The sequence below is a fragment of the Alternaria arbusti genome (assembly GCF_024043155.1).
Source record: "Alternaria arbusti strain BMP 1465 chromosome Unknown scaffold_4, whole genome shotgun sequence".
Lineage (NCBI taxonomy): Eukaryota > Fungi > Ascomycota > Dothideomycetes > Pleosporales > Pleosporaceae > Alternaria > Alternaria arbusti.
The window spans coordinates 640326-666845 of record NW_026249944.1 but is presented as its reverse complement, the minus strand read 5'-3'; the positions used below and the strand labels follow the sequence as shown (position 1 = coordinate 666845).

Sequence of the window (26520 nt, the reverse complement as noted above, 5' to 3'; positions counted from 1 at the left end):
AGTGTCTCCGAGCCTCTGCCACGGAGCAGATGCTGTCAGTAAGGGTAGTAAAGCGCAGGTATCGCATAGTGATTTGAGATAAAATCATCTGTCGGTTTGTGAACGGTCACCGAAAAAGGTGGAGCTTGAGTCCTCTAGGGCTTGCAGCAGTCACTTAGGGTATGTACGTTATGCCTCTTGTATATATAGAGCGTAGCTCCTACATACCTATATAACAGCTGCAGTAAATTGCTAATTACGTAACGCAGCCTCTCGCCTACTGCAAGCAGCTGTGCAAGGTGGGTAACTATAATAGAGCTTACGCGTTTAAATTCCCTCTATTACGCGTCTCTTTTTACGCGTTGTTGCCCTTTTTGCTAAAGTTTTAATGTTCTGCTAAGCCTGAGGTTATGTAATGTCCACAAATCTGCAGCTAATTAGCTTTGAGGTTCTTTTGACTAATCAATCTATACGCTCTAAATGGCAACAGAGCGGTATACACGAGACAAACCCGATATTAAAAGGAGCTAAAGCTCTAATGAATCTGGAAACGCTTTTGCGAACGACGCGGTGAAGAAGACAAAAAGGAAAGATATACTAGAAGATCTATGGGATTAAAAGTCTTGAGGTCGTGGAAGCAAAGCTGATAAGGGAAACAAACGCTGGGGGGAGGAGTTAGGGGCGCATAATAGGCGCATCTGGCACGCTGACGCACCCACATGATGTGGAGGGCAAGCCGGAATATGTATATATAGCGCCCTGCTACTACGCTATGTTAGCTTCTCCAATAGCTTTATTCAGTTACAAAACAACCCCCATCCATCCACCCAACCAACCACGAATCATGACAGGTATAATCCAAAACCCAAACCAACACCCTCTAAACATGCCCCTATGCTTTCTCTATTTCGCGCTAGGCGTCCTGGTAGGCATCCTCATCGCATCACTATGCTGTGCGATTTATGGCTGTGGCATCGTTCTTGCACGAGACAGAAGACCTGGTCCCAGGAGAACGCCTTCGGAAGGCTCATCAGGCTATTACGCTGATGATGAAAGCGAGTCGATTGACAGTGACGCTTCGTTGACACAGCGTGTGTTGATCGAGCCGGATTATGCAGTGACGACACCTGTGAGGTGGTCGGGTGCCGGGCACTGAACCTAGAGACGACCAGATTCCCAGAGTTTGCGTGTCAAGGTGTGGATTTGCGCGCTGGCAATAAGTTGGTGGTCAGACGATCAAACCGTTGCGTTGGCATCGCATGTATGAAACCGCGACTTTGACGTTTGATCAGATGTCGAACGGGGAGCAAACCGATTGCATGGTCTTCAAAGGCAGACAGCGTAGCTATTGAACGATTAGTGAAAGCCAACTGCTGAAGATTTACGTCTCCGACCACATCAGGTCATCGACTCGCGTATAATCACCCTCCAACCTCTTCTTCACACAGACGATCCCATCTCACACCAAAACTCATGAAGATAAAAGCTGAGCCCAGCGTAGCCGTTGGAGTATACATGGTGATGGTCACCAGCTGTGTACTCAAGATACCCACAGTCCCACTAGCGACATCGATCAGACCAGGAACCTTCAGTAAGCGGAATCGCCGAGTGCTGGAAGAGCTCAAGCGAAGGCTCAAGAACGAAATTTATGGATTTCCCCAGGTTGACGAAAATCCTACCATGTCGGATGCGGAATATTTTGGATGGACCGCAGCGTGCTGAAATGGCTCACACAACATAATCTAAATTTGCATTACTGTCTTGGAAATCTGCATGTGAAACCTTCCTAGAAAACTATCTATGCATCCTGAGGCCCCATATCAAACAACAAGAACTCAGCGGGTTTCTCGCCCACACTCTCAATCTCAATCTTGCCAGACCCGCTCACACCCTCAATATACGCGCCATCGCCCTCTCCAAACACCTGATCCCCAATCTTGATCTGCGCCCCACCCTGCTTGGGCTGCGACCGTCCACCCATGACAACATGAGCAAAAAGCTTCCTCGGCCCCTCAGCAACCAGCTCATGAACAACCTTCTTGCCCGGGCTCAAAATCGACGCATCCATGCTAAGGTCAGCCTGCAGCCCAATAGCACCTTTACTCTTCTCCAACCTGTCCGTAGACTCCATTATCCTAACCAGCTTATCCGTCTTCTCCTCGTCGGTAAACTTCTTCGTCTCGTAATGTGGCTTCAGACCGCGCTTGTTGGGCTTGGCCCAGATCTGGAGGAAGTGGACTTCGGAGTCGGTGTTGCGGTTGTATTCTGAGTGGCGGATGCCGGTGCCGGCGGAGGTGAATTGGACTTCGCCGCGCTTGAGGTTTTCGAGGTTGCCCATGCTGTCTTTGTGTTCGAGGACGCCGTTGACGATGTAGCTGAAGATGAGGAATTCGGCGTGGCTATGTGTTCCTGTTTGGTATGTTAAAAAGGAGTAGGCGTGTACATGGGACGGGGTGTACGTACCGAAACCGGTGCCGGCCTTTACTCTGTCTTCGTTGATGACCCTCAGTGGGCCGAAGCTCTCGTGTCTGGGGTCATAATACGAGGCGAAAGAAAAAGTGTGGTATGTGTACAGCCAGTCGTGGTCGGCATGTCCGCGTTGTGACCAACCGCGCTTGGTGAGCTTCATCGAAGTTGGGCCTGCCGTCGACATTGCGCGTGTGGCGGGCTTGGTAAGAACAGCAGGAAACCAGATACTTCGGAAAGTGCTTGAGAAAGCCAGGATGATTGCGAAAAGACCAACGACTACAGTAAGTGTCTTTGTGGTTGTCGAATACGAAGTATCTGTTGTAGTAGAGCGATGTTCACCAGGTGTGTCTGTCATCACGAAAGGAAGAATCCTGGCATCGAAAGCGTCGAGGCGCCTTTATAGCTGTTAGTAGGGGGAGGGTTAGTTCGCGCATCATGTCGAAGCTTCATTTACTTCGCGCATCGCATTTGCAATGAGTGACTAAGGCACGGCCAGGTTAGTAACAGCCTCTTGTGGGGAAGAGAGAAGACGCTTGCTGACCAGGCGGATTACCGATGGATGACGGAATCACCCCTGCTTCTTTCTCAGCTAGCCCCCATTGGCCGCTTGCCGAAGGCATTGCGGAACATGTCCGATCGCAGCACTACGACCAAACTATTACGATTCGCGCGTTGTTTACTTACTACCGTTCTGAGTTGACGTACCGGCACAAGGAAGAGTCGGAATTGTGGATTACCAACTATACTGGTGGTTGTGCAGGTTTGCGAACATAATCACGGATCGGCATCTACCCGTAAATCATCAACATGGCATTGACCAACTTCAACCCCGATGCATTCTTCGAGGCCTGGACAGAGAAAGAATACTCTCCAACCCACAGCAACAAGCCATTAGCACAATGTATAGGAGAATCCTTCGGCATCCCCCCAACCGACAAATACATCTACCGCGCCCAAGCCGAAACAACCCTCCACGCGACCCAAAGAGCCATCGAAGCGAAGCGAGCCCACGGTCTCCATGGATGGTATCATGACGACGAAGGAAAGGCCTTCGACCCGCCCCAATACCCAACACCAGAAGAGATCCAAGCCTATACCACCCTCTTCTCCCCCCAAAACAACCTCCCCACAGCCCTAAACAACTTTACCAAATCCGCAAAAGCCGACACCCTCCGCAAACGCATAGGAAACCACCTAACAACCCGCTTCCTCAACAACTCAACCCAAACCCTTCTCCCAGCGAAAAGAGACCCCAAAAAAGCCCCCCGCCAACACAAAAACCCCTACCTCGATCTGTGGGCCTACTCCTGCGAAGAACTAGAATGGGCAGGTCCTTTAATCTCAACAACAAATACGCGGATCTCGCATCACATCCTCCCCATCTTCTACCATCACTTCGGCTGCGTAGTCCCGTCTTACGCCGCTTTGCATGTTTTGGCTAAACTAGCTCAGCCGGCGCGGCCGGCAAAGGAAGATGTATTGCCTATCCTGGATGTAGGGAGTGGAAATGGGTATTGGACGTATATGCTCCGCAACTTCCCTGTTGCGCATATTGGTACTGAGAAGGGACTTGATGTACGGGCTATTGATAATCAGGTTAGTGAGTATCGGGTGACGTGGATCAAAGATACTATTATCATGGATGGGAAGGAGTATCTTAAACGCCATGATGGCGGGAAGGGATGCGTATTACTGCTGGTATATCCACAAGCGACAGGGGGTTTCACGGGTCCGCTGCTTAAGGCGTTCGCTGGGGATAGGATTGTAGTTGCGGGGACGCAGAACGGGAATGGGTTTACGGGGTTTCAGGATGTGGTGGTTGATGAGTGGGTGGAGAAGAATCTTAAGCAGTTTAAGTTGGTGCTTAGGATGCCGTTGCCGAGTTTTGCTGGCAAGGACGAGGCGCTATTCGTATTTGAGAGGAGGAAGTAGGAGAGTGGAATGAGAATGGAAGGCACAAAGATCACGGCCGCAAGACATAGAGCTTGCATCATACAGCATTGTACAGCTGATCATATTCATCATTCATAGCGTAGGACATGCCAGTACCTATATTCGCTCACTTTTCCCCATCTACCACTTGGCCTCCTTCTTCGCCAAGAATGTGTTCAGGATAGCGACCAGCTTCTCCAACGCCGCGAGCCACTTCTCAAGCTCAGCCTGTACTTTGCTTTCGTCGTCGCCCAACTTTCCGTAGAAGTCCTTGCGGTAGGGTGTGGCGCTCATGGCAGCACTGAAGATGGGCTTGACCATGAAGGAGTGGTGGGGCTTGAGTGTGTTGCCGTAGGCATCGCGGAAGGAGTCTGCGAGCTCCTTGGAGGGGTTTGAGATGTTGTGGCGGAGGGCTTGGGCAGTGAAGTCGAGGCCACTGGGACAGATTAGCAACGTGATGTTGGGGTGTGAAAGGAGAGCTTACCGGTTCAGCCATACGAGACCCTCGGTGGCGGTGTGCTTCTTCTCCTTGAGCTCGTTCAGGGCAAGCTCTTGAAGTGATTCTGACTGGGCGGGTGCTGCGAGCTGTCTGTCGCGGATTTTCTGCCCGGCGTTAGTACAGCTGTTGCTGTAGCATCAATTATAGTTCTCACCTTGATGTTGCCGCTCATGTCATTCTTGACCGGCTTGAACGCCACCGAGCCCAAGACATCGAACAAAGTAGTCGTGCTCTCAGCCGCCTCTAGGAACTCATTCGTCGAGATAGCATTGTCCTTGGACTCATCGACAGGCACGTCCACGAAGCTCTTCTTGACCGTCTCGAAGAAGGTTCCGCCGGGAGGGTACGCAGCAGCCATTGTGGGGTAGTGTGTGGTATTTTGTTGTAGTGTTGGAAAAAGCAATTGAGGTTCAGATGCGAGAAAGGCAGAAAGACGTTTGTTATGGCAAAGGTGGTCTCGGCCCAAGCGGTGAGCTCTGGTGCGTTCGACACGCGTGGCTTTGGTGGGGCATGCGGCTGCAGTGAGCTAGCGCGGGGAAGGCGCGACGCACAGGGTCTCGAGAGGGGAACTGCGAGCGGCTAGCTCACCTTGCACATGGGCGCTGCATCTGTCTTGGGCAGCGTCGTCGGGACGCAGAATTATGTCCGGATGAAGTTTGTCCTGCGCGGAGAAAGAATCTCCGGCAGTCGTGACCTGCCTGCGGTATAAGACATCATGAGCCTGCTGTCGTCGTCAGATCGAGAAAGAACACCATCACCTGCAGGGTAATGTATCGCCATCCCGATCTCTATCAATCGGACCTTCTGATCCTTGCTTGAACATATCTCCGAACCTACAGCAACCACAACCACTAAGATGCCATCGCATATCCACTCGGTAACCAACATACACCGTATAGCCTGCATCCCCGGCGACGGCATCGGTGTCGACATAACAGAAGCCGCCGTCCAAGTCCTCAACGTTCTAAGCAAAACCATCGGCGGCTTCGAATTCGACTTCACGACCTTTGACTGGAGCAGCAAGAACTATCTCGAGCGAGGATGGTACATGCCACCGGACGGTCTCGAGCAACTAAAAGCCTATGATGCAATCTACTTCGGTGCCGTCGGCTGGCCCAACGTGCCAGACCATATATCCCTCTGGTCCCTCATCTTGCCAATCCGAAAGTCGCTGAACCAATACGTCAATGTCCGCCCTACACGCATTCTCCCTGGCACCACATCTCCTCTATCGAATTGTAAACCCAGCGATCTCGACTGGATGATCATTCGCGAGAACAGCGAGGGCGAGTACTCCGGCCAAGGCGGCACGTCGCACGAAGACAGCCCGCACACAATTGCCACTGAAGTCAGCATCTTCACACGCGTGGGCATCGAGCGCGTAATGCGGTATGCATTCGAAACCGCGCGCTCACGACCACGCAAGAAGCTCACCATGGTGACCAAGAGCAATGCACAGCGCCACGGCATGGTCCTCTGGGACAAAGTCTTCTACGAAGTCGCAAAAGAGTACGAAGACGTTGAGATAGACAAGATGCTTGTGGACGCCATGACGGTGCGCATGACGTTGCAACCCTCCTCGCTCGACACCATCGTTGCGACAAATCTACACGCGGATATCTTGTCCGACCTTGCGGCTGCGCTGAGTGGGTCGATCGGTATTGCGCCGTCGTCGAATCTCGATCCTACAAGGAAGAACCCGAGTATGTTTGAGCCTATTCATGGGTCTGCGCCGGATATCGCGGGCAAGGGCATTGCGAATCCCGTGGGTGCGTTCTGGAGTGCGGCAGAGATGGTGAGGTGGGTTGGAGAGGAGAAGGCGGCTGATGGGTTGATGAAGGCGATTGAAAATGTTACGGAGAGGGGGGTTAAGACGAAGGATCTGGGTGGAAGTGAGAATACGAAGGGTGTGACCGATGCGGTTTGTAAGGAAATTGAGACGCTTTTCAAGAGGGACTGAATGGGGGAGATACACATGTACAAACCTACCACTACCGCAACAGTCTTCCCATCTTCCTTGGGTATCAATCTATCCCATCCTCTCTCACGATCACCCATCCAAAAACACCGCAGGAACCTCACTCCTCCCCTCAACAACCCTACTCCTGTTCCCCCTCTCCCCCCTCACCCTCTCATCCCCCACCTCCCTCAGCCCCAACCAGTCCCTCCAAACCCTGACCGCCTTCCCCTGTATCAACGCCTTACTAATCGGCCCAAAATCATTGCTATCAAGACTCTTCCGCCAATTATCCCCTTCAATCCACACATGTCCATACGGCACAACGACCTTACCCACCTCCTCCCCATCTCTACCCGCAACGCTGTCCTCGTCGTGATCAGGTAGTCCGTCTGGTACACCCTTCAGTCTGTTTTGGAAGGACTGCGGGTCAAGCGCGTAGCCCCGTGTAGGATATACGGTATCCCCCTCCACCGCCACAACGCGTTTTATCCCCATTTCCCCCGGTTTGTGCGGTTTCCAGAACGTTACTACGTCGCCTCTTTTTACGCCCCAAAAGATCGCGCCGTCCTTCCCATTTTCACCCTTGTCTCCTTTCACATTCCGTTTCTTGCCATCTCTGCGCTCCTGATACGGTCGCACGATAACATAATCTTCCCGACCCGTCTCGTGCGCGTCGGGACTGAGCGTGGGTGCCATGGAGGAGCCACGCACATGCTGGATTTCAATGAAGTGGTCGCGGATCCAGAGGAGCGCGCAGATGGCTACGATGCCGTTTGTGCCCCATTTTAGGTAGCGGCCGCCTGTGCGAGCGCGTGCGGTTTCATGCCATCGGGGTGGTGGTGGTGGGGGAGCGGTGCGAGATGGTGTTGCTGGGGTGGGCTTTGATGGATGCGGAGTGCGCGGGGCTGGATTTGCGGGTCGAACCGGTAGTGAGGGCTTCGCAAACGCTTTCGGTGCAGTAGGAGGTTTCGCAGGAAGCCGGATAGGAGGTTTGGGTGGCATTGGGAGATTGGGTTGTGATGGGGCCTTGTTCAAGGTAACGCGATGTTGCTCGGCAATACTTGCCCGCGTTGCCGTTGGACGTTGGAGGTGCTGCTATTCTTCTGCAAGACCGCATCTGTGGCACACATCTAATGTCACTACGAGCTCAGGCGGCGCTGATATCAAACAACATATTAAAACGCCCGTTTCTAGTATTTCACGCAAGTTCCGGCAATAGTGATTCGATCATAACGTGCAAAGTTCAAGAGGTATATCTAGCTAGATGGCAGCTATAGTACAAGGCCTAATACATATCCACAGTATGCAATCGCTACCATTCGGTCGTTCAATGCTCGTCAAATCCATAACCTAGTCTACTTCAGGGCCTTGATGACGGCGTCGGCGTACTCGAAGGTCTTGGCCTTGCCACCAAGGTCACCAGTGATGGTCTGTAACATCGTTAGCATGTCTTCATATACAAAGATGATGTCTGGTGCTTACCTTGCCCTCAGCAAGAACCTTGAAGATGGCCTGCTCAATGTTGGCGGCCTCCTGGGTGAGACCCATGTGTCGCAGCATCATGATGGAGCTGAGAAGAAGCGCGGTGGGGTTAGCGAGCTGCTTGCCAGCAATGTCGGGCGCGGAACCGTGGACAGCCTCGAAGATGGAGCAGTTGTCACCAATGTTGCCGGAGGGAGTAAGACCGAGACCACCGATGAGACCAGCGCACATGTCGGAGAGAATGTCTCCGTACAAGTTGGGCATGACAAGGACCTTGTCGTTGTAGGGAACAGGGTCGGTAACCATCTTCAGGCAGGTGTTGTCCAGCAACTCGGCGTCGAACTCAATGTCGGGGAACTCCTTGGAGATTTCGCGGGCGGTGCTGAGGAAGAGACCGTCGGACATCTTCATGATGGTGGCCTTGTGCACAGCGCGGACCTTCTTCCTGCCAATGTCGCGGGCGTGCTGGAAGGCGTATCGCAGGACGCGCTCAGAGGCCTCGCGGGTGATGAGCTTGATGCTCTGGACAACGCCATCGACTACAATGTGCTCGATGCCAGAGTATTCTCCCTCGGTGTTCTCACGGATCAGGACAGTGTCGACGTCGTCGTAGGGCGTCTTGTAGCCGGCGATGGATCTGCAGGGGCGGACGTTGGCGAAGAGGTTGAAGGTACGGCGGAGAGTAAGGTTGAGCGAGACGTGGCCCTTGCCGATGGGCGTCGCGAGGGGGCCCTTGAGGGCGACCAAGTTCTTCTTGACGCTGGCGATGGACTCGTCGGGGATGACCGTCTTGCCGTCCTCGTTCAGGCGCGGGGTGACGTCGACGGATTCCCACTTGATTGGGACGTTGGCGGCCGAGTAGATGTCCTTGACCGACTGCGCAATCTCGGGGCCGATACCATCACCCTCGATTAGAGTGACGGAGTACTTGCCGTCGCTGCCCTTCTGTCCGTGGAACTTGGCGACCTCAGAGGCGTATGTGCGGGCGGAGATCTGTATATGTTAGTAGAGTTCCAGGCTATTTTTCTCTTCCTATGCACCCATTGTCTCGAGGCGCAAGAATCGAGTGTCCCGCGGGAAGCTCACCTGGGACAGCGCGGGCGCCCATCGTGCGCGGGTAGCCTGGCGCATGCATTGCCGCGCAGGGGCGGCGAAGGAGCGAGCAGCCAACATGTTGAGGGTATTTCAAGGTTGTCACGACCCAATTGGAGCTACACGGTGGTGGTAGCAGGTCGTCGAGGTGGGTGGTCGCGGCGGGAGGGTTGCGCAAAGCTCGGATACAGAAAAAGAAAGCTCCACCGGCCGCGGGATGTCTTCGTGCGCCAAACCGGTCCATTCCGCCTCCGTCATGGCATCCCACCCGCAATAGCCCTGCATTCTCATGCACCCTCGGTTAACGCTAAATCATGGACTGGCGATACTCTGGAAGCCTCACGACTGACATTCACTTGGTGCGGAAGTATACCACCGTGGGCTTTCACTTTGGTGTCACTCGGCGCAACGGAATGTCTCAACCGAGTGCTTGTCACATGTCACGGTACAGCAAAACGGTCGCATCCATGAATTACACCATGCACTACAAGATTCTACGCTTCATCTCAACAGCATGATCGAATGATGGAATCGTTCAGCTTAGTTTCGCATATCTCCATCTCTATCCTATCTACCCCTCCTGAAAGCACGCTCCGGCTCCCGAACCCTCTCATGCATCTCATATTCACTTGCTAAGCTTTTCTGCTCATCTTTCTCTTCGCGCTTTCTACGAGCCAAACGAGCGACCCCAGATGATAGCGCACACAGCCAGAGCATCATTATGACCATCATCGCAGCGGAAATGGTACCGAAGATGAAGAAGCCCAGCCAGATACGGTATTCTGCGCTTGAAGTGCTTGGTGGGTGTAGAGGCCTGGGATAGACGGAGGCCATGTTGTTTTGTAGTGGCGAAGCATCGGTCGTGTTAGTAGCCGCGAGGGCGAGGCCGCTGGAGTAAGGAACGGTGTACGGAGACGTCATGTCTGAAGTCGACTTGCGCGTAGGTATGAGAAGGTTGCTACTATGTTCGTGTGCTTTCTTAGCAGTGTGCTGATACTTTGAGTAGGGAGAGGAACAGACTCTAGACTCTATTTCGTCGGGCATTGTGTGCCAGGTTTGCTGAACCTTCACGATCTCATGAATCCGAAAGCTTACAATGTGTTGGAGTATACCTTTTAGAATGTCGCCGTTGATGTGACTAGCGCTCAGCGTCATCGAACCCGGCACTGTGAGCTCACAGGTCTAATGTCCAGTGATAGTCACCATATGGTGCGGCATCTGTACGGACACCACGAACAGAGCTACTGTTTACAAATTATCTTCCGCAATCTTCCTAGGTCCTCGTTCATCCCAACTACGACCAGACGTAACAAGACGAAATCACCAACATTACTTGTTCAACATCCAAAATGTCACAAAACAATACTATGGCGGCTTTCACTTGGCCTAATGCCGCGCAAGGAACCGCTTCTTCAGGTACGATGACTTCGTCTTCTGTTACCACTTCGACTGCAGTCGATTCTGGTGTATTCTACTCATCGGATGTCGCTGCATCGACGTCTACTGCTTCAGACGGAGGAGCGTTCTTTTCTTCGGATGTCTCAACGACTGTTCCTGCCTCTGCCACGAATACTACAACAGCAGTAGATCCTAGTACCTTCTACTCGTCGGCTGTCCCTATGTCTACTTCCACTGCATCCGATGGAGGCACATTCTTCTCTTCGGATATTCCCGTCTCTAACATCGGCTGTCATCAATGCGCAGCTTGTACGAAGACGACTTCAACCGCCAGTGCTCACGCAAGTGCGTCTTCCTTCCTAAAGGCAGTTTCGAACAATCCTTGGAATCCAAATGTAGCACCGCCGATTGATGCGTTACCATCGTACATTGATTACAGCACGGTGTCCACCCTGATGCCTAAAGCCACCGGAGTCGCTTTCGATCGCGGAACACCCTTCGAGATGGCCGGTCCCATAATGCCAATAGCAGATGCATCGTCTGATCTTCATTCAACCTTCGCCAAGCGAGACGGTCCCCGCTTCGCGAAAAACCTAGGCCACATCATCGGTGTCATCATACTGGCCCTCGGTGTTGTTCTCGTAGGCTTCCTGGCGATCAAGTACTGTAGGGGTCTGATTCCCACGACCCATGATCCGGAAAAGGGTGATAGCCGCCGTCGCTATCCACACTATGAAGAGGTCGTCCGTGGACGCCGACGCCGCCGTGACGGCTCACCTTCCACCACCCACTATGATGACATACCAATTTCGGAGGGATATGGCATGGATCCGGTCGACCTCGCTCGCGCCCAGAACTGGCAGGACGGCTTCGACGAAAAAGGTGTGTATGCCACACGAGATCCCGTAGATCGAAGGACATCCGCTGATGACTTCCAGTCAGTCGCAACGCATGGAACTGGTGACAATGCTGGATATCCGCTGCAATTACCCAGCTTTATACCCACGCGCAGCTCGAATCCAAAGTCCCGTCCCGTAAGCGATCTGCCGGCGCTCGCCCGTAATCCGGAGTACCCAGCCGGTCAGCCAGTTTCGCCGTTGAGTCCAAACGGCCCACCCCACGATTATAACCGCACGCGAGATTACAGCGACGTATCACCGCTACATTCGCCCACAATGCATCGCGAGAATCGCAGGTAGATGTTGCGGTCGACAGCGAAGATGTGGTGTGGTCGTTGAAGATCAAACAGGTACAGCTGTCAGACGCGTTTCCAGCTAGTGGAGTTTAGAGTTTCGCATAGGTATCCTGCAATTTTGCTTTTTTAATTCCGAGACTCGTTACTTGATACAGTGAGATTGGTTCTGCGCCGGCAACATCGTTGGTTTTCGGGGTTATTTTGGGTGGGTTTCACTTCTTTCATTTGCTGGGGCTGTGCTCCGTGTGGTTTAACTATCGTGAAGGTCCCGTCCCCACCTGCCATTCTTACCTGCGCATTCGTTCTTTACCTACACACTCATTCAACAACCACACACAGTCTTTCAATCGCAACTTTCCAATTTGCATAATACACATACAGATTTCATCTTGTCACATCGCACAACATGCCTGCACTAAAGTTCTCACACCGCGCTGAGCCCATCAACGCCGAACAACGTATGATCGGTCCCATTCCTTTACCATGGTTCATTCCCATGTGTGTCTTTGCGCCTTTCTTCCTCTCGTTCATATGCTGGGTATTCTATCAACAAACGGTGACGCGATACAAGAACAAGAAGCTATTGGCAGCACAACAAGAGCAGCAGCGCTTAGCGACTAAAGAGGTGGAGACGCAGATGCAACAGTTCATTGGGTCGAGCGTGAACAACGCGAATATTCGCGCACCACCGAGAGCGATGAGGCATCCCGCTTACAGATGATTGTGATCTGGAAGGATTCAACACGAGTATCATGGAGATAGTCGCAGGGTGACAGGCATGATCAGGTGCCGTCTATTCATTTCGGCTCGGAGAGACCAGCAGTAAGTCGTCCACAGTATCATCACAATTCACAACATTGTCAACTTACGACAGTCTACCAGAACACTCTAAGCAGCTATTGTGAAAGCATCATGTCTCACGATAATTCACACCACATCGGCACTCGTTCTACAAAAGACCTTCCGTACCTCGTCACAAGTTTCCACCCCCAAGCTCCATCTACATCACATTTCACGATAGTCTCGAAGCCGGACTTCCAATTCAAATCCCGAATTCAACAACCCAACACAACACCATGGCCCCATTAAACGTCCCCAGCGCCCTCGCGCCACTAGCCACATCCACCTACTCCATCCCCGCTATGCCGCTTGTCACTCAGCTCTCCGCGCTAGCGACCATCGTCACCCTGACGACTCCCTACACACCCATGGCCTCTCCATCCTCCATCTCAGATATCCTCCACGAGATCTCCAAAGCAGACGTCGCTGCTCAGTCCACCTCAACTCTGGACCTCAAAGTGAAGTCCAGTAGCTCTGGAGCGGAAGGCGGTTTGTCGACTATAGCTGTAGTCGGTATTATTGGTGGTATTCTTGTGGGCATGCTTATTCTGGGGTTTGTTGTTGTGAAGATGTGCCATCATTAAGTCATGGGTGGGTATGTGTGGCTGGCTTGCCCAGGGGGAGAGGAAGATTAGCACATATATGTTTGGAAGATGTTGTTTGATGGTTTGATGATGGGATTGATATATTTATCTAGATGATAGGTAGATGTAAAGATGAGTTCATGCCTTTGGAAATTCGTGGTTCTACTCCGCCTTCCACACTGGTCGCTCGTGATGTGACATGCAATCTCCTTCCGCTGAGCCGGAGTACATCGTATCTACCCCACTGATATAGATTTGAGGCGTAGTGAAATATCCGATCGCAACAAGTCGCATCTGAGTGGCCCCGGCATGCTGCCCATGTAACTCAGCTACTACCTTCTGCGTCGCTGTCTCCTAGGCGTCTCTTCAGCTGCGCTCCAACCTTCCATTTCGATGTCCAGGTCGTCCAACTCAGCCGCCAAGTCTTGTCGCGGCTTCTTCGCCTTTCTGACTGGTTGATCGCCGGGAGCGTCGGAGTCAGATAGGAAGCTGTCTCTTCGTCGCTTTGTGTTGCGACTGGCCGAACGGATGGATCGCTCTTTCTGGTGATATTTCTGGTTAGGTGATGGAGACGACGTTGAAGATGCTAGGCAAGGTGAGTAAATGAGCGTTAATGTGAAGCATAGTAACTTACTGCTATCCTCGTCATCCGAGTCTACGATAAAACGTCGCTTTCGTTGCGAGATTGGTGACTTGGAACTACTCGTAGATATTGGCGTCTTGCGCTCGAACGTGTTGCCACTCGGTAGACCACGTTCTCTTGCCAGTGCGTTCCTATATGTATTCGTCAGATACTGTGTCCAGTCATTCTTACGTGTTGTACTTACTGCACAGCATATTCCACCATCTCGTATTCTACCGCCGGGCTGGGCTCTCCATCACTCAGATCTATGATCGCTGGTATACGGATCCCTCCTGCTTTGCGGTTGATGAGATCGAGTTGCGCCGCTGCCACCCGGAAAGCGGCATTGGATGGGCGGCACCGTTGCTTTGGAAGACGTTTTGGTTTCGTGAACGAGAATTGGGGGCAGGCGACGGCCATGTCGGGGACCAGAGGTGGGAAAGATGGTAGGGTGAAGGATGGAAATATGGTGGACGGGAAGGATGATGTACTGTCGAACTCACTTCGAAAACCGACGTGACTGAGAGCGCGCTGCAACAGGTGAGAGAGCATAGCGGTTATCTATGTTGTTTGCACTAAAGATGCTTTTGCTGTTTGTTGTCTTACCTGTGAGACTTCAATGTCTCAGCGCTCGTTTGAAAGGTGACAGCAAGAGCGAGCAGGCATTGAATGGAGCAATCGCAGAACAAGGCGCTCATGCCACAAAGTACGATTGAGTATCGTGTAGCTAGCAGATGGCTGCTGTCTTCTGCATTCTGTACGACGCTGCGCGGGAGCGTGCATGCCTTAATTGAATGATGTAGCAACCCGAAAACGACCTGTCATTTCTTCCACATACACCAAACGCCGGGTATTGATACCGCTCGATCTACATGTCGCTAAATACAATCCAACCACTCTTTACATATTTCAAACTCTAGCCCTTTTCCTTAACAGTCTGGCGTTGTATGAAAAGCGCGGCTGCATGTCTATATCCAGATCTAAGGGATCCTCGCCATCCAATATCGCAACGTCGCAGTCTGCACGTCTATTGCGTACCTCAACACCAAAAAACTCATCAGAGCCATTAGAGATATCAAAATTGAGATCGTAATGGACAGTGTTATCGGGGACGATGAACTCGCGGTCGCTGCTAGTCTCTCGGGCGTGGGTAGGGTTCATCGAAGACGACTTGGTTCGTTTCGCGCTCGTGTTTGAGCAGTGTTTTGCACCTGACTTCGCGCTTTTAGAGGGCTTTGCATGATGGTTTAGACTCTTTGACTTTGTAGCTTTGTTCTTCGGCCTGGACTGTGGTCTCGATGCGATTGTAGTGGTTGACTCCGGCTGCGGTTCATCGTCGTCCCACTCAAAAGCGGGATCGTTTGGGTCTATCTTAACCATGACCTCACCGTCTGCATCCAAGCCTGGTGAATATCGTGCCGGTGGGGCTTCACTCATTCTGATGGCTTGTTTCTTTGCCAATGGTAGATCGCCTTCGCTGTCTATGATGAGGTGATAGAGATCCACAATGGGTAGCGCGGGTGCTACAGCCATTAGCTGAGCAACCTTACTTCTCAAACCGAAGTCGTCGATATCCATAAGACTCATGTTGATAGTCCCAGGCTTGCTCTCTTTCCGGCATCCATTGAGTGCGTGATTGTGGCGTGTGCGTCGTGTGGCAGGTTTACGGATCGGTGACGCCTCTTCATCGCCATCAGAATCTCGTTGTAGTATTTCTTGGGGTACAGCATGCGATTGATTCTTTGCGGGCCCGCTACATGTTGGTGAGGAGCGTCGTAGGACGAAGCCTACGGGTGCATGCGACGTATTCGGTAACGCGCGCGGGCTCTCGCTCGTGCCATCGTAGCGGAAACCTCGTAGGTTGGGCTTGGCGAGTGAGACATGTGTTCGACGAGGGTCAAGACTACCGATGTTAGCGTTGAACAGGCGTATTGTGAGAGCTGTTTGTCTTGACTTACCGTTGGGGAGTGCTTGTTGGCGCGTCATCATCGCTATCGAGCGTAATTGGCAAGTCCTGCGATGCGCCCACACGGAAACCGGGACTAAACTTGGAGCTAGCTTTAGAGAGCCTGCGCACCGAAATTTGAGGTTTTCGCTTCGCTCGACCGCGTTTTTCTTTGCCTGTTGCCGGACCCATATTGATTTTCTTGATGTTGCGCTGGAACCCCATATTGTCCTCCTTCTGATGAGGGTGATCAGGCTTACGCTGTCGAATGGTTTGACGGTGGTTGGCTGTACGACCGAGAGAGGGGAGAGACTGGTGCGGATCAAACGGGCTGAGCCTCGAAATCTCTAGCAGCGTTGCAGTGCGGTAATGCGGCAGTCCACATCGCACTGGCGTATCTTTCCTCCCTCTCAATATATCCTGATACTGGCTGCTAAGACCGTAAGGCAACAATATAGGGAAACAGGTATCCATGGCAAAAAGTGATTCGAAATCGCAAGAGTGAGTCGGGTATATTGGAGGTGAAGGAGAGGTCTAGCGAACGGTCCGGGGCCGGAGGCAGGTTGGTCAAACAGGCGGTATCCTTGCGCAAAGAAGTGAAAGAGGAGAGACGATTGCCATCGTGTGCCGGGCGCTGAGAGGAAGCTTGTTGGTGGGGTAGGCCCACGACGAGGAAGGCACGACCTGATCAGCCATGCGGACGACAGCTTTCAACCGCTGATGTGTGGCCGTCACGGTAAGAGATCCAGCAGTAGTCTCTACCCTATAGCTTGCATCGAAAATCTTGCAATTATGGCATCTCCAATGACATCCGCAATGTGCACACCCAAGGTCGCTGTCAACGCTGTTGTCGCCGTGGCACTCACAACACTGCCATCGCCAACACGGACGAGCGTCTCCCATCGTCACGCTTGATCGAGTTGCGGGTTCAAATAGGGATGGAAGATGAGACACAAGAAACGATAGTAAACAATACCTCACATTTTATCGAGCTGAAGATTCGGTGAGCAGCTCGGTCACGCCACCTGTCACCCATTGGAGGCGGAACAACCTTGCGCGCACATGCTTTTCAGTATGATACCAGTCACGAAGTCAAATTCAGTGGCAAACATCGAAGATCGTTTCAAAGAGCAAGAGACTCCAGCGACGTACAAAGAATGTCAAATGACGAGGCAGCGCGTTGTCCAAGAGGGCCCCGTGTCAGCCAAAGAGAACTTGATTGGTAGGTAAAATGGAACCTCCCGAACAGACAGTACCCAGGTACTGTTGTTAGATAGTCTTTCGGAGCATGGCACCATATTCGGCATCAAGGTAAGCAGATCGAGAGAGTTGAAGTGCCTGGCACTGGTGATGAAATGGATTCAGGAGCAATGGGTGGGACTGTTGCTGAGTCAGCGAGCGCCAGCCTCGATTGCCTCGGCCCAGGCTGTTGCGCGACCCTAGTGCCGCACCCGCTGATGTACACAGCATTCTCTCTATCACCGCTTGACACATCAATTATAGTCTCATCTCGCGCTCGATACCTGCATTATCCCAAGCCGTACGTACACTCTTGGCCTCAACAATCTTGAATCAGCGACGCCGTGTAATCAGGCTGCAATCCCCGCGGAGACGATACCAGCAACCACCCTGCTGCAGTCATGCAACGCCCTATATCATGCAGCTGCGCATGTCCAGTAGTATCACCGGCAGAGCGGTATCACCCGGACCGGTCAACATACATGTGTCGGGATGAGAAGATGGCTCTCGTCAGCCAATCGAAGATACGAGGTGTGATCGGGCACGGCTGAGGTTTGGGGGCCGGTCTGGAATTCCTGTTCTCAGGATATGCGCAGTGGTGACAGCTGTGAAAACGCCTCTGCGACGATAAAACTGGCGCATGCCCTGTTCGGCCCTCCCGATGCACTTCCTCAGCACTTAGCGTCAACCTTCCAAGACTTGCGAACGATTTTGTGTATACTACAACATGAGATTCGGGCATAAGAAAGACGAGCCGGCCCCTCCAGATCCGGTCTTCGATGAAGATGAAGATCTCAGCGAAGTTTGGCCACAAGTTGTGCGACAGTATGAGGACACTACCAAGAGGAAGCTGGATGCATACACGACCTTCAACAGCTTCCAGCTACAGATTGACGCGGATATAAAAGAGTCTTCGACGAAGAGTCATCAAAACGCCAGGATAGTTTTGAACAATATTGGGAACTGTCTTGAACAGTTTGGTTGCATGGTCGCACAAGTGGCGGGTGTGGTCTTCGGGCCCGCTGCGCAATGCTGGAATGCTATCAGTTTCGTCGTCCAAGCAGCTCGGAGCATTAGCGGTATGATGGACGGGTTCATCATTCTGATGGAACGCTCATCGGCTTTTATTCGTCGCCTGGTGAATTTCATGGAGCAGAAGGTCGGCGAAGGCGGGTCCCACCTACCACGTGTTCTGCGAAGGCCAGCATACAACATTCTCTCTCAGTTCTTGGGCGTGCTTCGTTCTTCATACAAGCTAGCTACCAGCAAGAAAGAGCGGTGGAACAGATGGGCTGGAATCGTTCTTTTCAACTCCGACGATATGGCAGAATCGCTCAAACTGATGGAGGATCAAATCCAGGAGTTCACTAAAGCCGAGGTCGATGATATACTGTTGGACGTCAAAGGGCTTGCAAAGCATCTTGTCGCATCGGATGAGGAGAGAGCTCGCTATCATGATGAGATAAACGACCATTTTCAGACGGTGTACAAAGTCAGCGATCAGATCCTAACCGTTACTCAGCAGATGAAGAATACTTTGGATGGTCGGGCTAGCCAGGATCAGCAAGAAAAGAATTTGGAAAAGATCGCAAAGTATCTGGGTTTGAAGAAGCCTGGAGAGTGGGAGACTTGGAACAAGCGACATAGCGAGCTCTGCAAGACGCATGTGCGGGGGACTGGAGAATGGCTCAGTCAAGAACAACCCGCATTCGTACAGTGGGCTGATCTAGGCAGGCATGACAAAACCGTTCTTTTCCTGAAGGCTGACTCCGGCTTCGGCAAGACACATCTCTTCAATCATGTCGTTTCGCATCTCGAAAAGAACCGCCGGGCTGCACGTGGTCCCGACCAGGCTTTTCTCGCGTACTATTACTACGGAGATGACAAGGACGACTCCCTCGAACGATGCATTGGATCCATCATCTATCAGTTTGCATTTGCGGATGTTGCATATGCTCAAACCGTAGTAGCGGAATGCGCGCAGCTCGCAAGCGTTGCGCGAGCTGAAGATCGATGGAACAAGCTGGTTTGGGGATTGCAGCGTGTCATGAAAGGGACGTACTTCATATGCATGGACGGCTTCGATAGCCGTGGTCAACTGGACACTGCAGAGATGATGATATCCGCTATCGCAGGTCAGGCTTCCTCTTCAGCCAAGTCAAATGGGGTTTCTCTACGTCTCTTCATATCAGGAAACGAGGATGCGCTATCTGACGTCTCACCAGCAAGCAAAGGTGTCGACGTTATCCTTCTTGGGAAACGTGGAGGCCCTGAAGAATCCATGAGACGTGCAGGCAACGACTCAGACATAGCTTCAGACTTGCTGCCAAACGCGAGCGATCTGAGAGCTGTCACAAGAGCTAGGATTGAGGAGGTTTGCAAGAATAAACCCGGCCTGAAGGCTGTTCTTGATGACTCGAACATCGAGCTTCTGCTCGAAGGCATCCGCGGAAATTACAGGAACCTGGAGGCCAAGATCACGGAGATCAAAGCTTGCGACACGAAAGGAAATGTCCAGGAAGTTATCAATAACACGGGCGCTGACATGAACGCCGTCCAAAGAAACAGGATCAAGACTCTAGACGATCTTCTGACTTCACGTCAGGCTCGGGTACTCAATGAGCTTCTGGTGTGGGTTGCAGGGTGCATCTACCCACCATCGATCGAGCTGCTCAAGAGCATTCTCTTCTTTACCATTGGCGAGGATTTTCTCCTCGCCGATCAGATCACTACTACCTACTCCCCTGTGCTCATGATTGACGAGGAGAATAGAGTGAGATTTAAGGACGGGCTCAGGGAGATCTTATCGACGAGCGCTTCCTCAGGAGCCGAATCTGCACTCTTCCAGTTACGTGGCGAAACAATCAGTGAAGGCGAAGTCGGTCTTTGTCGCCGGTTCATCAAGAATGTCTGCGCTACAGTGGATTACGACAGGTTCGGGTTTGATGAATTCTTTGAAGCCATGACAAAAAAGGTACACATTCACCTCGACGACGAGAATGCCGTGAATGTCACCATCATTGACATGTGCGTCAATGTTTTGCTCGACGGTCGGAAAGACAAGAATCTTGAAGCAATGCGCGAGTATGCTTCGATGTGGTTCTATGAATACGTCAAGACCCTAGTCAAGGTGCTCGATGAATTCGAGCCGAGAAGGGAGTTCATGACCAGTATTGGAAGCAAGCTGATTGACTTGCTTTACGATTCCAACATGATCGATACATGGTTCACCAACAAGAATTTGGTCTCGATGAAGTACGATTTCCTCTATAAGGACGAGTTCATCGACCCCTTGGTGACGCTGTTGCAAAATTCGCAAGTGGCCAAAGGCTATTCGAAAGATGAGCAGAAGAGTGAGTGGGTCAAGTCTGTAACTTCAGACGCAGCGAGCAACTACTCCGTTCTCGAGCGCATCGCAGCGCGGCTAGCCACACATTGGTTCAGCCGCTCAATTGGAACGTCAAACGAAGATTATCTTTGGATCTCATGGGGAATTGTAGCTAAGGCAAGTGTCTCTGAACTATGGTAAAGCTTGGCTGATGACAAAAACCAGATATTCAAACCGGACGGACCTTTTGAAGAATGGAATCCGCCTTCAAATGCCGACGTTGAGGAGTACATCTGCTGGGTAAAAGATCACAAGAATGTCGACATCGATAGCTCCACCTGGGATTACCGCGTGGGAGCTACATACATCGTCTTCCAGCACTACAAGGAGGCCATTGTTGCGTTGGAAAAGGCGGAGCAACACTCTCCGACGAATTGGGGACTGTTTTCCAATCTAGCAAGGGCCCATGAGAACCAAAAGGACTACCGTATGGCACTTGGATACATACAGAACTTCAAATCGCTCAGCGAGATGCTCCTTGAGACGGACGATTCGTACAAGGAGGCCTACTGGGATACGCTCAAGAGGGAAGGAGACTGCTATCGGGAGTGCGATGACTACGACATGGCCGTGCAATCTTACCAGGAACTTTTGAGCCAGAATGTTAGTGAAGCATCCGCTGGGAGCAGGCTCCACTTACACGCACTTTTGGGGCTCTTTGAAACCTGGAGCAAAACGAAGAGCTTTCAATCTATCATTGATCTCATTCGCGGCTGGAAAGATGCGACATCCAAGGGTCGTGGATCGACCTACTGGCTGCGAAAAGCATCACGCGAAGATGCCCTTCATACATGCATCATTGTGGCTGCAAAGCAAGTTGGTGCCGCAGAAGAGATCATCTCTCTGTACCAGCAGGCCATCGATTACAACCCGCTGGATAAACCTGCTGTCGATGGCGAACCAGGGATGGACCTTTCTGCCGAAGCAACCACACAACTGCAGTACTTCCAAGCCGACCTCCAATTCCATGGAAGCGGGTCCAACAACGATCACCTCCGGAGTATACAATGCTGGGAAGACATTGTCCTACAATCTGATGACAACCCAGCGTCGTATGTGACAGCATGGAATGCGGCTCGCAAGCTAGCTCTGGCTCTTCTTGACGTGGCAGTTGCGAAACTCGAAGAAGCTCCTTCGAGCTGTTCCGAAGATTTCACGATCCGATTGGAGAATCTCGTCAATCAAAATACGAAGATAATCTGTTACCTACGTCAAGGTCGTTTCGACCCTCGTCTCTGTTTGGCTCGATTATACTGCGTCAAACAGAACCATACATCAGCTTCCGCGCAGGCGCAGGCTCGGCTTTACAGTGTCTTTGACAAGTGGCCTGAGGCTACTGACGATGCGTCACTCGCCATTAGGTTCTCGAACCTCGCTCGGACTTTGACTGTCCTCGATAAAGATGCTGATGCCGTTGCAGCGTGGCAGGCGATCGGACCCTACCAACCGTCGAGCACGACGAATGCGAAAGCAAACGGGCCAGGTGCTGGAGAGCTTCCGCAGCCAATCTCTGAGCTATCCGACACGGACGGTGTGCCGGCGACTTCTGACAAGAACTTGGAAGACGGTCCAGTAGCATCTTCATCAACTGCGACTGCTACGAAGGCGTACCTCACAGGAAATAGTTGCGACGGAGGCTGCGGGACGGAATGGACAGACATGTTAGCCGACTGTTGGGTGTGCAAGCACTGTCTCGACGTCCAGCTATGCCAAGGATGTTACAAGAAACTTCTGGACGACGACCTGCACCCTCTCATTTGTAACAAGGATCACAAGATGCTGTTATTACCGTCCTTTGACTGGAAGGCATGGCGCACTACACCGGCAGACATGATGATTGTGGACAAGCAGCCCGTACCTCGCAAGAACTGGGTAGACCGGATACGTAAAGAGTACAACGTGCAACAGGCAGAAATTGATTTCATCAAGATAGAGAAGGCTCGGGAGTTGAAAGCTGCCAGTATCATTGCACTGACTGCAGTGCGATGGCGTAACAGGGTGCAGAGAATTAGGGCCAGCAGGCCGGTGACGGCGCGTACGCTTCGTCGAGCCGAGCCACTGAGATAGATGTTTGGTGCGAGATCAGCTTGTATTCGTTCATTTCAAGATAGTAAGGTATTCCGGATGAGAGTAGATGCGCAGCTAATCGATGCGATCAAAGATCGGTTCAGGGAATTACCTGGATTACAACACTCATTGCACAGAGCACCGGTGCTCGTTTCTCTTGTTCTCCTTGAATCGCTCCAACTCCTCACGACCTCCTTGTGCCTCCCAACTCTCCACCCACTCTATAAAGGTTGGATGGACATATTTTCTCGCCTCAGCGAGTGCAGCATCCGGATCCGCGCCTCGGTCGAGTAGAAACCATGTCAGCTCGCGAGCATCTGTATCTGGTCTGCCAACGCCGACGATGTACTCTAGTGGCGTCCCCATTTCTCCTTGCAACCATTTCGTATCGCGGGGAAAGTCCAGCTTGTTCACATCCAAGCCCACGGTATCAACTAGATAGCGTACCATCGCCGTACGTTGGACATGACGCGCCCTGCTCCGCCGTTGCCATTCCTCGTCTTTTTCGGGGTCCTCTGACCCATCATGACCCAACGCCGCCATGAGCACGGCCCTATGCAGTGTACAGGGTCCCAAGGGAGCCCGTTTGGCACGCAAAAACTCAAACGTTGCGATGTCGCCACTCTCTGCGACCCTTTCGAGTATGGGTCTCTTGTGCGGTGGTTCTCCGGGCGTAGCAAGTTTTGCGCCATGCTTTAAGCACCATACGAGCTTCTCGCGGTCGTGGATACAGGACCACATGAAGGGGCTCTGCCAAGATCGAGGTTCTCCTGCCCAGTTGATGTCCCAGCCATGAGCGAGCAGGAACTTGAGGGTGGGAATTTCAACCTCTTTGCCAGAAATGTCGATGTGCTTAATGCTGACGCCGTGTTTGATTAGATAGCGAAGAGCTGGTATTGAGTTATTCTTTATCGCAATGGCTATGACTCGTTCATCGTCGCGTCTCTTCGCATTGCCTTGGGCGTTGATCCTGGCCTGCTCAAATAGCTCTAGTTCGTGGTTGTGGATCGCGGTATCAAAAAGAGTCTTCACGTCTTCTGCCTGATACATCTCGGGCTTGCGCGATTGGCAATGTGATAGAGGCTTGTATACTTTTGATTGCTGCTATCCCTCTCTGCGATCGTTGGATCGATAACGTGTCGGGTACGAAAAAATGGGCAAAAAAGAGGATGGACCTGGCAAAAACATACAACAGCCGGGATTCGCTTCTGGTCACCCACGAAGCTACTAGCGGGCCGGTATCTTGCTTAAGTACCGCTGAGCGAACGGGAAGCGCTGGGGTCAAGATCCTATGGTCGTATGTGCAAGTTGGGGCACTTGAAGTGTATCTAACCGCGCTGCAACAGGCTGAGATCGATAGAACGAAGGGTCGTGGACGAGAGCAAGGGTCTAGGATATTGTACTGGCTCGCGCCGGGTTGTGTTGCTGGTGTGGGTAACTGGTGGCGTGCTATTGCGGTGAGGAGCCCTTGAACTGGGTATACTGCGGTCGTGGGTTGGGGGTGCAGGTATAAGAGGGACCGACTCGCAAGTGAAGAGGACGGCAGGGTTGACTAGATGCTACACGTTAGCATGCATGATGCGATACATGTCTCTTATGCGTATAATCGTCCCAAGACCTCTATCGCTGCGAACGTTGTCGTTGCGCAGTCTTGCGCGCCGATGTGTGCTTCCTATACAAAGGTGCTAGGTAATGGCGTCTTGACATGAGCAATGCTGTCTGAGTACTATACAGTCAACGCGTATGGTAAATGCATGCTGTGGTGCTTAGGAAGGGAGTGCGTCGTTGAGGAGAAGATCGCATCCGTGGGTGTCCTCGTGCGGCGCATGGCCGTGCCGCTTGCGACAGGAGACACACGTGGGACCCTGGAGGTGACGATGATCACGTGCTTGCCTAGCGCGTCAATTACGCGTCTCAACTCGCCCAGGCGCTCTCCGGATGCGCCCGAGGTCCCTTTGCAAGACACGTCCCTTACGCGCACCCAGAATCATTAGCCACACTTCATGCTGCGACGCTAGGTGCCCTTCAGTATGGAATACTTGACCCGATCAAATCATCCCGCCATCGTCGCTCTCGGCCCTAAGTATGGCCTTGTGCATGGATGTAGCTGGAAGCCCCGCACTCAAGGCATCCCTCCTACATCGCAAGCGCATGTCCAGTAAACCATACTAACACGCTATACAACTGCGTCTTCCGCATCGCGCACGAACGAGCCACTACGAAATACCATGGCCGACCTCTCGAGAGAAGACCCGCCGCCTTCAAACAGCCCCCATCTCGTTATCCGGCATCCTACCGAAGGAGAGTGCAGAACAATCTCCACCAATACATCCGCCGAATGGAAAGACTCGCTTTCGCTCGCGCAATACTTAGAGGAGGGTCACTTGCTCGCTACGGTTCCTCTAGCCCAGGACGGAGGCATGACAACATGGATCTTGGTTCACCAAGATCAAGCTCCCAATGAACGTAAAATCTTGTGTTCTTGCGAAAGCTTCTCCAAGCGCTCACTCACGAGCAATACCAGTGGCTCTGTTAGTGAGAATACCGTGCATGGTGTGGCTAGCGTCTTCTCTCCGAGCGAGTACCGCGGCCGAGGGTATGCGGCACGTATGATGCGTGAGTTAGCGAGGACTTTGTATACGTGGCAAGCAGAAGGACAGCAATGTGTAGGAAGCACGCTGTATTCCGACATAGGCAAAGAATACTATGCCAAACTGGGTTGGCTCCCGAACTCCACGAATTCGCATATCGAGCTGCAACCCAGCGTCATCGCATGGCCTTCCCTTGCTACACCAGTTACAGAGGATGAGCTGGGTGCTCTGTGTAAGCGGGATGAGGAATTGGTACGATCCCGCATGTCAATACCTACAGAAGAGGCGAAAACTCGGTTTACAATCATCCCAGACGTTGATCATATGCTCTGGCACATATCCAAAGAAGAGTTCGCCGCTAAACAACTCTTTGACAGAATACCCAATTCGAAAGGAGCGAGAGCTGGCCCGCCCGGTAGCCAAGTCTGGGCACTTTGGACGCATCGATACTACAGTCATCCTGACGCAAGCACGTCACGCAACGTGCTATACATACTTCGTCTAGTGATGGAGGTCGATGAGACCGCAACAAGGTTATCTTCTGAGGCTACCAAACGACCCGAGCCTACCGTCTATGAGCGGCAGATAGTGTGCCTTCGGGCGATTTTGCAGGCAGCTCAGACCGAAGCCAACGAATGGGATCTCGATGTCGTCAAAATTTGGGATCCTACACCCTTGGTTCTAGACCTGCTGACTCAAAGTGGTCTCGAGTACGAGGTCATCGAACGGGAGAACGATAGTATCGCTAGTCTGCTTTGGTACGATGCAGATGGTGGGGTCAGTGACGGGAGGCCGTTGTGGCTGAACAACGAGCACTACGCGTGGCAATAGGAGTTGGGAGACCTGATGCCGATGACACTCGAGTTTTACATCTAGTGTCCATCGCACGGCACAATGCGAACACGAAATCAGAACCCACCAAGGCTGTCATCTTAGCCGTCTCGGCTTCTACGCTGGGGATCGAACCGGAGAGCAGAGTACTCTGGTGACTCTGCTTATGTTCTTGCGGAGTGCATATCACATGGGTCAGTCGGTCGCTTGTTCGATGCGATCACACTGTTATCTGGCCTGCTCCATCAACGCCATGTAAAACCAGGTCGCAGAAGGTGTCATGTGGTGTTATTATTGAGAAGGCTGAAGCCCGGGTGGGTAGCGACGGTGTGGCCGTGTGGGGCTTCCACCTCGATCCCGGACCTGCAAGCTTGAAAGGTCCTCGTTCTCCCACGACGCGCCTGAAG

At 52.3% G+C, this 26520-nt stretch overlaps 12 protein-coding genes across 12 annotated transcripts; 6 read left to right on the top strand and 6 right to left on the bottom strand.

Annotated features, from left to right (window-relative positions):
- Positions 1-1777: 1777 nt before the first annotated feature.
- On the bottom strand, positions 1778-2632 carry J4E86_003855 (uncharacterized protein; the record flags this gene model as incomplete). Its single annotated transcript, XM_051444405.1, has 2 exons — positions 1778-2388; positions 2443-2632. The coding sequence occupies 2 exons, from the start codon at positions 2630-2632 to the stop codon at positions 1778-1780; spliced, it is 801 nt and encodes a 266-aa protein (XP_051304030.1).
- Positions 2633-3255: 623 nt separating this feature from the next.
- Positions 3256-4380, top strand: J4E86_003854 (uncharacterized protein; the record flags this gene model as incomplete). Its single annotated transcript, XM_051444404.1, has 1 exon — positions 3256-4380. The coding sequence occupies one exon, from the start codon at positions 3256-3258 to the stop codon at positions 4378-4380; it is 1125 nt and encodes a 374-aa protein (XP_051304029.1).
- Positions 4381-4521: 141 nt separating this feature from the next.
- Positions 4522-5237, bottom strand: J4E86_003853 (uncharacterized protein; the record flags this gene model as incomplete). The annotated part of the gene is made up of 3 exons (XM_051444403.1): positions 4522-4816; positions 4865-4983; positions 5034-5237. The coding sequence occupies 3 exons, from the start codon at positions 5235-5237 to the stop codon at positions 4522-4524; spliced, it is 618 nt and encodes a 205-aa protein (XP_051304028.1).
- Positions 5238-5735: 498 nt separating this feature from the next.
- On the top strand, positions 5736-6839 carry J4E86_003852 (uncharacterized protein; the record flags this gene model as incomplete). Its single annotated transcript, XM_051444402.1, has 1 exon — positions 5736-6839. The coding sequence occupies one exon, from the start codon at positions 5736-5738 to the stop codon at positions 6837-6839; it is 1104 nt and encodes a 367-aa protein (XP_051304027.1).
- Positions 6840-7011: 172 nt separating this feature from the next.
- On the bottom strand, positions 7012-7841 carry J4E86_003851 (uncharacterized protein; the record flags this gene model as incomplete). Its single annotated transcript, XM_051444401.1, has 2 exons — positions 7012-7067; positions 7172-7841. The coding sequence occupies 2 exons, from the start codon at positions 7839-7841 to the stop codon at positions 7012-7014; spliced, it is 726 nt and encodes a 241-aa protein (XP_051304026.1).
- A 353-nt stretch (positions 7842-8194) lies between these two features.
- On the bottom strand, positions 8195-9494 carry IDH2 (NAD-dependent isocitrate dehydrogenase; the record flags this gene model as incomplete). The annotated part of the gene is made up of 3 exons (XM_051444400.1): positions 8195-8269; positions 8322-9314; positions 9408-9494. 3 exons carry the CDS (start codon positions 9492-9494, stop codon positions 8195-8197), a joined length of 1155 nt encoding a protein of 384 aa, XP_051304025.1.
- A 1772-nt stretch (positions 9495-11266) lies between these two features.
- J4E86_003849 (uncharacterized protein) lies at positions 11267-11775 on the top strand (the record flags this gene model as incomplete). The annotated part of the gene is made up of 2 exons (XM_051444399.1): positions 11267-11693; positions 11750-11775. 2 exons carry the CDS (start codon positions 11267-11269, stop codon positions 11773-11775), a joined length of 453 nt encoding a protein of 150 aa, XP_051304024.1.
- Positions 11776-13082: 1307 nt separating this feature from the next.
- Positions 13083-13696, top strand: J4E86_003848 (uncharacterized protein; the record flags this gene model as incomplete). Its single annotated transcript, XM_051444398.1, has 2 exons — positions 13083-13399; positions 13684-13696. 2 exons carry the CDS (start codon positions 13083-13085, stop codon positions 13694-13696), a joined length of 330 nt encoding a protein of 109 aa, XP_051304023.1.
- A 66-nt stretch (positions 13697-13762) lies between these two features.
- On the bottom strand, positions 13763-16222 carry J4E86_003847 (uncharacterized protein; the record flags this gene model as incomplete). The annotated part of the gene is made up of 5 exons (XM_051444397.1): positions 13763-14016; positions 14065-14204; positions 14258-14583; positions 15091-15955; positions 16011-16222. The coding sequence occupies 5 exons, from the start codon at positions 16220-16222 to the stop codon at positions 13763-13765; spliced, it is 1797 nt and encodes a 598-aa protein (XP_051304022.1).
- Positions 16223-17963: 1741 nt separating this feature from the next.
- Positions 17964-22691, top strand: J4E86_003846 (uncharacterized protein; the record flags this gene model as incomplete). Its single annotated transcript, XM_051444396.1, has 2 exons — positions 17964-20732; positions 20790-22691. The coding sequence occupies 2 exons, from the start codon at positions 17964-17966 to the stop codon at positions 22689-22691; spliced, it is 4671 nt and encodes a 1556-aa protein (XP_051304021.1).
- A 126-nt stretch (positions 22692-22817) lies between these two features.
- On the bottom strand, positions 22818-23741 carry J4E86_003845 (uncharacterized protein; the record flags this gene model as incomplete). Its single annotated transcript, XM_051444395.1, has 1 exon — positions 22818-23741. One exon carries the CDS (start codon positions 23739-23741, stop codon positions 22818-22820), a length of 924 nt encoding a protein of 307 aa, XP_051304020.1.
- Positions 23742-24919: 1178 nt separating this feature from the next.
- On the top strand, positions 24920-26113 carry J4E86_003844 (uncharacterized protein; the record flags this gene model as incomplete). Its single annotated transcript, XM_051444394.1, has 2 exons — positions 24920-25307; positions 25362-26113. The coding sequence occupies 2 exons, from the start codon at positions 24920-24922 to the stop codon at positions 26111-26113; spliced, it is 1140 nt and encodes a 379-aa protein (XP_051304019.1).
- Between the last annotated feature and the right edge of the window lie 407 nt (positions 26114-26520).